The 12,731-nt window shown below is 40.5% G+C and overlaps 1 protein-coding gene across 3 annotated transcripts in view; it reads right to left on the reverse strand.

The window, feature by feature from the left end:
- Position 1: 1 nt before the first annotated feature.
- Positions 2-12,731, reverse strand: part of NUCB2 (nucleobindin 2) — a 48,032-nt gene continuing 35,302 nt past the window's right edge. For 2 of the 3 annotated variants that reach the window (XM_005314010.3, XM_042845985.2), the window contains exons 11-13: positions 12,276-12,446; positions 11,847-11,928; positions 2-4,209 (exon numbers count right to left, since the gene is read on the reverse strand). In XM_005314010.3, coding sequence (XP_005314067.1) covers positions 4,088-4,209; positions 11,847-11,928; positions 12,276-12,446 — 375 coding nt within the window. In that variant the 3' untranslated portion in view covers positions 2-4,087. Of the gene's footprint in view, positions 4,210-11,838; positions 11,929-12,275; positions 12,447-12,731 lie in introns of those variants that run through there. The other variant, XM_024113968.3, reaches the window with a different exon arrangement.

Raw genomic sequence — 12,731 nt, forward strand, 5'->3', positions numbered from 1 at the left:
CTTGCTTTGAGTTGTTTCAATTTAATCCAGTTCAAATCTAATCTATACAAAGGATGAGGGGGACAACATTTTTTTCTACAAATATTGCACCGGAGAATATGAATTTTTACAACATTAACCAACCTACCCCTTTCCCTGCCCCCCCATCCCCAACAATAAAATAAAAAAAAATGTGAAATTCAATGTTTACATCTTTTAGAGTATTGGTCAAAACCAAGTTGCATTAAATTTTCTTTTAATGGCCTTTAAGACAAAATAAAACCAAGTAAGCCTGAAAGTAGTGGTATCCATGACACTTCAGTCCCTGGTACAGCTTTGAAAATCTAGTAAGAGACCCATTTATCACTTTCTGTTCCCCCATTTAGCTATAAACATCATTTTTATTCATACTTATGCCCTTGAGAGGCTCCTGAGAAATCAGTACCATGGTGACAAAAATCTTCAGTTGAGAGGCATGCTTGAAGTGGGCAATACTTGTTAGTCTTTCCATGCATGAGAAAGCATCCCCAATAAAATGTTTCATCCAGGAAATAGCAAAAATGAAAGTAACATGCTGCAAGTAATTAAAGCTACAAACATTGCATTTATAAGCATTATTTCAGGTACCCTGCACAACATCTTTTTAAGGCAGAGGGTTCCTGACAGAGGGAGAACTCATAGTGATGCATCATTTTTTATCCTGTTTTTAAAAAAAATACTTAAATGAATTTAGTACTGGAGAAAGGTGCCAGATTGAGAGCACTGATGATTGCTCCTAGAACAAGTGCTGCAGGGTAGCAACAGGGCAAGCTTTCCTACATGCCCTGCTAATATGCCAAACCCTGGCCTGAAGACTAAACTTTTGAGAATAAATTCAGTCTCCATGTCCATTCCCTCCTTGACCTCTTTGCAGACGGTAAAGAAGGGGAACCATTTAAGGTGGGCTTTTGTGCAACATAGACAATTGTCCACTAGCAAGTTAGTTAATGTCATGAATGTTTTAGGCCAGACAATTGTCAGTAGGTGGCCTTTCACTAGATCCAACATTCCAAAGTCTGCCTGTTTCTTGTAAAAATGTGCTATATCTCATTTTAAAAAAATCTATTTAAAGAGGTTAAATTGATAACATTGTATGAAAAGAAAACAGACAGAATGACAGTAGACCCACAGGAGTTAATGCGACAGTGTGAACTCCTTTACTGGGAGCTCACCCTACTGGTTGGCATAGAGTGATGCAGCTGCACTATAAAATAGTTGAGTGATTTTTGCATGCAGAAAAATGGTGACGCACAACAAAGTGACAAATGGAAACTGGCTTTCCCTGCATCGTTGCGTCAGGGCGGTCACAATAGCTGTGGCATACACAAAGGTAAGGAAGAGCCTATGTTCAGCACCTAGATACCACAGTACTTTATTAATACCTTGATGTTTGAAGGTTTAGAATAAAAAATAAACCTACATAATGCCCATCTTCCCATAAAGCACAAAAATAAGACACTGATTATTATAATCAATCAGAACATAACTAAACAGATGTTGCACTTAGAATAGGATTTGACCAGTGGTGTAGAGTTGGACAATTCTGCCCTTAAATGAGGAGGCAGGGGGAGGAATCTAATCTTTGAGTAAAGCAGTTACTAAGCTTGGAGCATGTGTCTCATAGGGTGTAGGCGTAATTTGTGGCAAATCCAGTTTTATTTTGCATTTAAAAGAAGATCTGTACTGCATTATATATAATTATACTGAATTATTGGGGATTGAAAACAACTGTGATGGCAGAGACTTAATACAGAGAGAAGCTATTATTATTTGTATTGCAGCAGTGCCTGGGGACCTCAGACAAGGATTACTGTTCCTTCCTTCTGGGTGTTTTGCAAACTTATGGTCGGATCACCCCTCTAGCGGTAAAACCCATGTGGAGGAGGGAGCAAATCTCCCCAAGTTTCCCCTCATGGACTCCTCTTGAACAGTGTGGCTGAACTCCCATCTCCCAAGAATCAGCTTACAAACCCAACACCAGGGCCATCCATTGGAGAAGGCCCTGTGCTACATCTGGGGTCCTAGTGCCACCCTGTGTCCTGCCATGCTAGTATGACTCTACTGGTCCTGGCTACAACTGCCCCGAACCTCCTTTATGGGGGGATTCCTAGCAAACGGTTGGAACTGCAGAAAAGTAATTCTATCTCTGGACAAATAAATCAAACTGATGTAAAAGTAACAAGGAAAGACCAAGGACCTGGATGGATTGATTTGAGGAAAGGTTTAAAATGTTATACATCTTGAGCAAACTATGAAAGAGGTGAGGTGGAAAGAAACCTACCACTGCTTGAACAGTGTCAATGCCAAGGAGGAAAGGAACTGTGGCCTAAATACAATTACCAAGACGAAATGGAGAAAGAAATCAGAACTGATCATCAGGAAAATTATCGTGACAAGCGAGCTCCATTAGACCTTGTGGAATTGTTTCTCAAGGAAGAACATAAATCATTTAAATCTAGATTGGCGAAAGGGAATATGCTCCATCCTGCAGGAAGAAGTTTGCATTAGCAGGGGGATGAAGGACATCTAATCTCTAATTTCTAAGATGCTACAAAACAAATGTCTGAAAGTTCTTCTGTGGAAAAAAAATACTGCTTGAACTGCTTTGCAAATACCCATCTTTCTCTAGTTACTATGATACATGCTAGCATGCATCTCTCCAGAACAGAGGCTTACTTCTATTTATTTAAAAGCTGACCCATTCCACTTAGCTACCTGCCAACAATGTCACTATAGAATGGGAAGGAAATCTGAATGATCCCGATTGTAGGGAGGGATGTGTTTTATATAAAAAAATCAGAGCCAGCTTTCTACAAAGGGAAAACATTCATATTAAAGGAATTGGGTTTGGGCTTTAAGATGCTTCCTTTAGGTCTGAAATACGCAATGGATCTTTTTCTACATTTTAGCAAAATTCACAGGTATATCAAATAATTTCTTGTAAAAGCTTGGGTTAGCTTGAAGAAACCAGCTTGATACCAATACCAAAAATATACAGTGAAGACGTGCCTGTTTCAGGGAATTTCATAAAATTATACCAATTGTTGTAAAACTAATGAGAACTACCAATGTGAAACCAGAGAGACTCTAGCAGTCAGAATGTCATGTTTGAAACATACTGTGGATTTTGAAAGGAAGGTTTTACCACAGGAGGTAGGATAATATGCACAGAAAAAGACAGTCCTTTTCTATTTCTCACAATATTTTTTCATCGACCAAAAAAACCCTCATTTTAATAGCATGCAAAATGTTGAGAGCAGCTAGAAGATAATGGAAAAAAAGAGGGACAAGAATATTGTCTTAATAGCCAGTCTGCAAGATGAGCACCCAGCTGCTACACTGGATCCATCTTAACAAGGAGGAGGGTTCAAATCAACACACCATAAGTACAGTATTCTGTTTTGAAGGCTTACAGTGAAGTTCATAGCTATCTGTAAACGTGAAAAGTATTCACTGTTCTAAAATTCTTTGCTGCAGTTACATTTTTAAAAGTGCAGTTTTCTTGAAATTAATCAGAGCAGGTTTGTATTTATTTGGTCTCAAAGGAGAAAAGGGTTGGCAGTACTGGAAATTGAAGACCTCCATTCCTGGGCCTAGTTTCCCCAAATTCTGAAGTTTAGTGCTTCTGAAAAGTGTTTCTGTATGGAACAGGATTAGCTCGATCTCTAGTCAAGTTCTTCGCTTCTCCAGAAAGCGAGTTTCTGATTAATGCCTAACTATTGGTAATAAGGACTTCCTGTGCTTCAGGGACTGAGCTGTTGGAGATTTGCTTACAGAAAATGGAGAGATGCTGCTTTTTTGTTAATTTCTTCCATTCCTCCCCTCCAACCCCCCCGCTCCCTTTTAGCCTGCAATTGATCTGCCTGTTATCTTTCTCACTGTTGCACTGAAGATTAAATTAATCTAATTTAAACATCAGTTGGGTTTGAATTGTAAAGCTGTAACATTCCCAATGACTTTACAAGCAAGTGAAGAAAGTGGGCAGTTCATATTTCACTCTGTTTCTGTTTAAGTCCCCAACCCCACCCCCCAAAATAATAAAGACGGTATAAAGTTGAGGCACAAGTGGTTAAGGGTGAATTTGAACATGATCACTTCCGGCGGCTGCTTCTTGAACTGGTATGTGCCCTGGCGGTAAAGGCTGATCACCTGCAAGATGGTTTTGTCCATTTCCGACTTGGTGTTCCCCCGCTGTAAAACAAAAATAAGAAACAGTGTCAATCTTTTAAGCAAACTGATCCCAAACTAGAGAAGTCCTTGAAAGAAAATGACAAGATTTCAATGTAGGTGTAGCTGCAATGTGCTTATTGTAAATAAAATGGTCCAGATTTTGCTAATGTGACCATTAGGTTGCATAACCGTATCAAACATTAGATTATAGGCCAGCCTAGCAGTTGCTTCATTCTCAATAGATTTTTATTTTATTTTTTTGGTCTTTCCTCTTTTCCCCTGCTGGCCCAACAGTGGGATTGATGAGTTCAGGAATTAGGTATGTACACGCGTATACACACACACACACACACGCCACAAGGATGAGTAAATCAGAAGCAGAAACTTTTAAAGGGTGAAGGGTAAGGGGAGCTTCTAGAGCAAACTCAGCCCAATAAAGAGAGAGGCTTTTTTTATTTAAACAATATAGAAGTTTACTATAGAGCTGAGAGATTATATTAGCAGAATCTGAATTTATTAAACACAGGGTCCAGAATCTCCAAAATTGTATTTTACCTTAATTTAATCTAGATTAAATCTTCTGTACCAACAAAGGTAGTTACCAATTCTTATGGATACAAAGTGCATATTGTTAGGTATCTTGCAAAGCCAGGCATGGTGGATAATTGGACAAGGCGGAGGTCACAAATGCACCCAACTCTTTCTTCACTTGATAGAAATCAGATTTTTGTTTAAAATGTTGTCATTTCTGATGTAGGCATCCAACGCTGAAATGTTAATGTCTCCATAGAAATGTTTTCTGTCACGTGCCTTGACATTTCATAGCATTTGCATGAAATAGAACGCAATCCACAATAGGAAAAGAACAGGTTAAAGACTCTTGGTATAAATATTTAAGTTAGCAGGGCCTGATGAAGGACCTAGATGAAGCAATCTCAGAACTGATGGTGATTATCTTGGAGAACTCATGGAGGACTGGTGGGATCCCAGAGGACTGATGAAGGTCAAACATAATATCTATCTTTATGAAGGGGAACAAAAGAGGACCTGGGAAATTACAGGCCAGTCAGCCTAACTTCAGTTCCTGGAATGATACTGGAACAAATTATTTAACAATCCATCTGTAAGCACCTAGAGGATAATAGAGTTATACGGAATATCCAACATGGATTTGTCAAGAACAAATCATGCCGAACCAACCTAATTTTTTTCTTTGACAGGGTTACTGGCCTAGTGGATGGTGGGGAAGCCATAGATGTGATATGTCTTGATTTTAGTAAGGCTTTTGGCACAGCCCCTCATGCTGTTCTCATAAGCAAACGAGGGAAATGTAGTCTAGAAAAAATAGGTGCAAAACTGATTGAAAGCCCATACTCAAAGAGTAGTTATCAATGGTTCACTGTCAAACTGGGAGGATGTATCTAGTGGGATCCCGCAGGGGTCTGTCCTGGGTCTGCTACTATGCAATATTTTTATTTAATGATTTGGATAATGGAGTGGGGAGTATGCTTATAAAACATGTGGATGACACCACGCTGGGAGGGCTTGCAAGTACTTTGGAGGATAGGATTAGATTTCAAAAGGACCTTGACAAATTGGAGGATTGTTTGACATCAACAAGATGAAATTCAATAAAGGCAAGTGTAAAATATTTCACTTAGAAAGGCAAAATCAAATGCACCACTACAAAATGGGGAATAACTGGCTATGTGGTAATACTGCTGAAAAGGATCTGGGGGTTGTTGTGGATCAGAAATTGCATATGAGCCAACAAGGTGATGTAGTTGTGAAAGAAAGGGATATCATTCTGAGGTGTATTAACAGGAATGTCATATCATACATGGGAGATAATTGTCCCGATCTACTAAGCACTGATGAGGCCTCAGCTGGAGTACTGTGTCCAGTTCTGAGTGCCACACTTTAAAAAAGATGTGGGCAATTGGGAGTCCAGAGAAGAGCAAAACAATACAGTGATAAAAGGTTTAGAAAATCTGACCTGTGAAGAAAGATTAAAAAAAAATTGGGCAAGTTTAGTCTGGAGAACACAAGACTGAGAGGTGACCTGATACTAGTCTTCAAATATGCTAGGACTGTTATCAAGAGGATGGTGATCAATTGTTCTCCATGTCCGTTGAAGGTAGGACAAGAAGTAATTCGCTTAATCTGCAAGGGATATTTAGGTTCCATATTAGGAAAATCTTTCTAAATCTAAGGATTGTTAAACACTGGAGTAGGTTTCCAAGGGAGGTGTGGAATCCCCATCCTTGGAGGTTTTTAAGAACAGGTTAGACAAACACCTCTCAGCAATGGTCTAGGTATACATGGTCCTGCTCTGTGCAGGGGGATGGACTAGATGGCCTTCTGAGGTCCCTTCTAGCCCTACATTTTTATGGTTCTTAAATTAAAACAGTAAACAGCTCTTACATCTTTATTTCCAATTGAGTACATTCTTGTATTTATAATATCATCTGAGATACTTGTATGAAAGATTTTATAGGCAGAGATGAGAAAAAGGCCGTGCAAAACTGGGTAGAGCAATGCTTACAAGTCATGACAATGGAGTGTAACAGGGATGGATTAGATTAAAAGAAAGAGGCTGTAATTAAAAGCAATGACAATCTAAATAAATGTTCCTTCAGCCTATTGACTGTGAGGAGAGAAAGCAAGCATGCAAGATTGCAGAACGGGAAAGAATCATAAGAATCTGCAGTTACAGATGAAAAAGATTTGTTAGGTCATTCAGTTCATCTCCCTGCCAATGCAGGATTAAAGGGACCACATTTCAGTTTCTGTCTCAGGGTAGAGCAAAAAAGAAAGGGTTTAAACAGAGATATGAAGATGGGGTATTGTCAGTGATTTCAGTAGTATCAAAATTCCCCTACAATACATGGTTTTTCCTTTGTGGGCATAAAGCTGACTATTCCCCTAAGCTTTATTTCTTTTTTTTAATTAAACTACAGCAAGTGATTTTAAAAGAAAAATAATAGCCACGTCATGTTCATTCTGTTTGTAAATAAATCAGTGCATTTGTATAGAGAGAGACAAAATATATCAACAATAGGGACTTTGTGTGTGTGTGTGTGTGTGTTTAAAGTGTCTCCCTGCTATAGTACTCCATTTTCACAAGGAAGAATACTAAGGATGCATCTACACAGGGATAAAAGACATGCGGCCCGGCCACAGCTGGCACAGCTGCAGTAGCCCGGGCCAACTGACTTGGGCTTACAGGGCTCGTGCTGTGCAGCCAAAAATTGCTGTGTAGATGTTCAGGCTTGGGCTTGCAGGGTCCCAGAGCTTGGGCCCCAGCCCAAGCCCAAACATCTACACAGCAATTTTTTTTTCAGCCCCACATGCCTGAGTCAGCTGTCCCGTGCCAGCCGTGGGTATTTTTATCCCTGTGTAGACGTAGCCTAAGGGTACATCTACACTTCCGCCGCTGTAGTGGAATAGCTACGCTGCTGCTGCAGTGCAATAATGTACACACTTCATAAATTGACAAAAGAGGTTTTTCCATTCAAGTCATTAATCCACCTCTCCGACAGGTGGCAGCTCGGTTGATGGAAGAATTCTTAAAAAAAAAGAACAGGAGTACTTGTGGCACCTCAACCTACCTGCATCTACACAGGGGGCTAGTTCAACCTAACTACATCATACAGAGTGCAACATTTTTCACAGCCCTGAGCAATATAGTTAGGTCACTCTAATTTTTCAGTGTAGTCCTGGCCTAAGAGAGTGATTCCTTATCCTCACACCAAAAAATGAAAACTGTCTAAGGTGATTTTATGGCCTTTTTGTAAGGTCTAATCTCTAATGGGTCTTGAACCAAGGCCTAGCAAGCTGCCAGGCAGCAGATGGCGCTATGCTGCCACCCAGCAGCAGCTATGATCAGCTTGTGCTTCACTACCCATGACCTACTGTGGACACAGACCATGGGAAGTGCTACCTCATGGCTCCCCACCTATATAAACCCAAGGGGCATTCCAAGAAGTGTCCAGGCAACAGTATGGATCTCCTGTAGTTGCCACAACCATTCCTGCACCCTGTTCTGTGACCTTGGCTTGATTTAGACTTCGCCACCTGACCCGGACCCTGAAACCTGACTCTGATCCTTGGTATTGACCGTGGCCTGGAACTTAACAGTGAACTCTTCTGCTACTCTGACTGTGGTCTGACCCTACTCTGGCTACCATTGTCAGGATCCTGGCACCCTTACTATCCCTTTCAAATGTCTGATTTAATAGCAAAAGTCTCCATGGCCTACTTTATGCAAATTGAATCAATTATTCATGTACCGGAGCAACAGCATACACACACACAATCGCAAGGATGAGAGTATCCAAATTACATTATAAACACGTTATGACATGTAGAATTTCCTCTTGGATTACTAGCTATTTCCACACACATTTGTTTCCCTCTGAAACATTCTGTCCATTATGTTGTTTATCATCTTGATTCTTTGGAGATTACATTAATTTGCCCTTTCTGAAGTATGTCAGGTTAACAAGGGTAAAGTGAACCTTTGATCCATAAACAGACGTGTTGTCATTTTTTTGAAAATGTGAACTCCCGGTTGAACTTTACTCCCTAGCGTGTCCACAATCTGTGAACACACTATTTCTTCACCTTCCCTTGAATAACGTCACTTATCATAGTTGGTTGGAAACTTTAGGACTGTAATCAGTTCTTCCCTTTTTCTCTCTCATTTCCTCTTGTTGGGGGCCAAGGATTTGGCAGATAAAATGCACTGGCTACTTTGGTTTCATCACATTAACTTGATGAACAAACATTGGGGACACACAAACTCCAGTAAGCATTTAAAATAATTGTAATTGATTTTTGAAGGAGATGTGTTTTATGCCAAAACCATATGAGAAACTTGGTATAAATGCTTTGCACTTATCCTAGTAATGGTGACAGCATCAGCAAAACCTAGGGGTATCACTTGTCTAATTGCCAGTGGCATCTTTAACTAGACCCTTCACTTTCACAAAAGTGCGGAAGTGGGGTTCTACGCTTTCTACAAGTTTGTGTGATTGTGTAACCTGTTTAGCCCATATTTTGATCAGTTAAACTATATCCAATGAAGTCAGTGGAGTTATTCTGGATTTTCCCAGACGTTCAGAAACACCACCTTTTCTCTAACTCAACCCTACTTTTCACTTTTGTCCCTGCTCTTCTAGCTCTTCTCCTACTACATACAGAATTTCACAAAGGTGAATGAGAATTCCCTGTTTATGGAGCAAATGTTCCTAATTTTATGGATAATCAGGATATGAACAGAACTATACAGAGAATACTGTGTGTGGAAACACAGTGATTGAAGACAAAATGTCACCTATGTCAGTTTAACTTCTGTATCCGAAAAGATAATGGAGCAAATAATTAAGCAAACAATTTGCAAACATCTAGAAGATAATAAGCTGATAAGTAACAGTCAGCATGGATCTGTCAAGAACAAATTGTGTCAAACCAACGTCACAACCTTCTTTGACAGGGTAACAAGCCTTGTGGATGGGAGGAGGTGGTAGACATGGTATATCTTGAGTTTAGTAAAGCTTTTGATACTGTCTCGCATGACCTTCTCATAAACAAACTAGGGAAATGCAACTTAGATGGAGATACTATAAGGTGGGTGCAAAACTGGTTGGAAAACTGTTCCCAGAGAGTAATCACAGTGGTTCACAGTCCTGCTGGAAGGACATAACAAGTGGGGTTCTGCAGGGATCAGTTCTGGGTCCGGTTCTGTTCAATATCTTCATCAATGATTTAGATAATGGCATAGAGAGTACACTTATAAAGTTTGCAGACGATACCAAGCTGGGAGGGGTTGCAAGTGCTTTGGAGAATAGGATTAAAATTCGAAATGGTCTGAAGTAAATAGGATGAAATTCAATAAGGACAAATGCAAAGAACTCCATTTAGGAAGGAACAATCAGTTGCACACAAACAAAATGGGAAATGACTGCCTAGGAAGGAGTACTGCGGCAAGGGATCTGGGGGCATAGTGGACCATAAGCTAAATATAAATCAACTGTGTCTTATATAATATAAATCTTGGGGTCTTACTGATCGTCATATTTGGGGTCGGGAAGGAATTTTCCTCCAGGGTAGATTGGCTGAGGCCCTGGAGGTTTTTCGCCTTCCTCCGCAGCATGGGGCAGGGATCGCTAGCAGGAGGGATCTCTGCCAATTGAAGTCACCAAGACACAGGATTTGGGGACTTCATCAGCAGAGTCAAGGGAAGGGTAGGGACGGTTTTGTGGCCTGCAGCATGCAGGGGGTCAGACCAGATGATCATAATGGTCCCTTCTGACCTTAAAGTCTATGAGTCTATGAGTGTAACGCTGTTGCAAAAAAAGTGAACATCATTCTGGGATATATTAGCAGGAGTGTTGTAAGCAAGCCACGAGAGGTAATACTTCCGCTCTACTCCATGCTGATTAGGCCTCACTTGGAGTATTGTGTTCAGTTCTGGGTGCCACATTTCAGGAAAGATGTGGACAAATTGTAGAAAGTCCAGAGAAGAGCAACAAAAATGATTAAAGGTCTAGAAAACATGACCTATGAGGGAAGATTGAAAAAAATGGGTTTGTTTAGTTTGGAGAAGAGAAGACTGAGAGGGACTCAGGCTTTGGCCTCCCTATCCGGGGCCCCAGCAAGTCTAATGCCAGCCCTGGCAACCCCATTAAAATGGGGTCATGACCCACTTTGGTGTCCTGACCCACAGTTTGAGAACCGCTGACCTACAGCCATCTGGATCTCAAAAGGGAAGGTGTTCGGCTGATAGATCATATGGATAAAGGCTCTTCTAACAAGAAAAGATGATCAAAACTTCTTCACTTCACTGGGCAAATAAAAAATCCAGCACTGAAACCTCTCCTCTGCATACATATTTTTGCCAGCTATTTGGTGGTACATGATATGGGGACAGCCACTCAATGAAGACCTCTTCAGCAGTTGGCTGAAAGTGAAAGGCATCTTGTAACTATTATAAATAAACAGATCCACCCAGCAAATCCATGAGGAAGTACCCATGGGAAAGAATACTATAAGGTCAGGGATCAGGGTTTGCTCCCTTCTGGAGGATACAGGGGGTAAGAACAGCATTAGTTCCTGCAGATTCCCACTCTGCGTTGGCTAACTCATTCAGGGCATAGGGTGAAGCATTAACACCAAGGTTCTTTGTGACACAGGGAGACCCAAAAATAACAAACAGAGGCTGGCTCCCTGTGAATGCCCCAGCCTTCTATGGATACTCTGAGACTCTGGATCTCCTAGATCTCAGGACATCTCTGGGGACTGAAAGGCCACAACACATGCTCACTCTGAAATGAGGCAAATCCTGTCTCTATGACCATAGCATGCCTCGGAATCTCTGCAAAAGTGAACTCTGGCTTTTCCAGGGAGGTTATTATTTAATCTCATATTTATTAGGTTTAGTGATATTTTAATAATGTACTTAGACCTCCAGATTACTTTAGAAAACTTCAATACTTTCCTCTTAAAGAAAGCTCAGCAATTTTCCCTAAAATGGATCACTGCAGACAAGTTATACTTACAATTTCACCAGAGAGAAAGGAGCTTTTAAACCACTTTTGAAATGGGATCTTAGATTTAAAAGTTTATGTCCATAACGTAATATACAATTTACATACGTGGCTGGAATTTCAGTTCCCCAGCTGGTCCCGATAGAGGACTTCCTTGCTGTAGTTTCCTCTGTTCCATCTGTTGTACAACCTGATGGGTAAGGTGTGGGGGGAAAAAAACAAGAGGGGTCTGAGAACTCGGCAGCATCAGCTTCCTTTCACCTTGCATAATTTAATGCCTTTGACAGTATGTACACTCCTTACATATGAACTTCACCAGTGGAAACATACATGGTTCAGCTTCACTGTTTGGTGTAATCTGGAGTTATAGGTTGGATCCTGTTGCAGGAAAAATGAGTTTAAAATTCATCTGCAGCCCTCATGGCTCATACACTACCTAAAGGGACAACGACTCCAGAAATAGCACCGCTTTGCCTTTCAGAAATTCAGCGAAAGGCTCAGCAAATGGGAGGAATCCTCCTATTACAATGACAGCACCTGCTGAAGTTCCTGTTTCTGAGCCTGAAGCTGGTCATGCTGTCTCTGTAGCTCTTCCTTCTGTTGTTGAAGATCTTCTGCCTTCTTCAGGAGTTCATTTTCCTGCTGCAAAATATGCGTTTCAAATTCCTTCAGCTCTTCTTCAGTGAAGACCTGCTGTTGATCCAATGTCTGCAAGAAAACGTAGAGAACTAAGAACCTTCACACAGGAATAATAAAAATACAACTTGCAAAAGGAAATTAGTAATCTTCACAATGCTATGGCTATGAGCTGGATTCTAAAATTCACCAATACAGAAAATTTTGGTTTGATACTTCCAAAAATATATTGTACTGTGAAGGAATTCATCACTTCTACTTATGAGGAAATGGTTTGAATCCTGCTCAAAATGTGGGATGAGGTTGAAAAAAAATCACTTCTCCTGCTTCTAATTGAATTCTGTCCTCCATCCAAGG

The sequence above is a fragment of the Chrysemys picta genome, chromosome 4 (assembly GCF_011386835.1).
Source record: "Chrysemys picta bellii isolate R12L10 chromosome 4, ASM1138683v2, whole genome shotgun sequence".
Classification (NCBI taxonomy): Eukaryota; Metazoa; Chordata; order Testudines; family Emydidae; genus Chrysemys; species Chrysemys picta.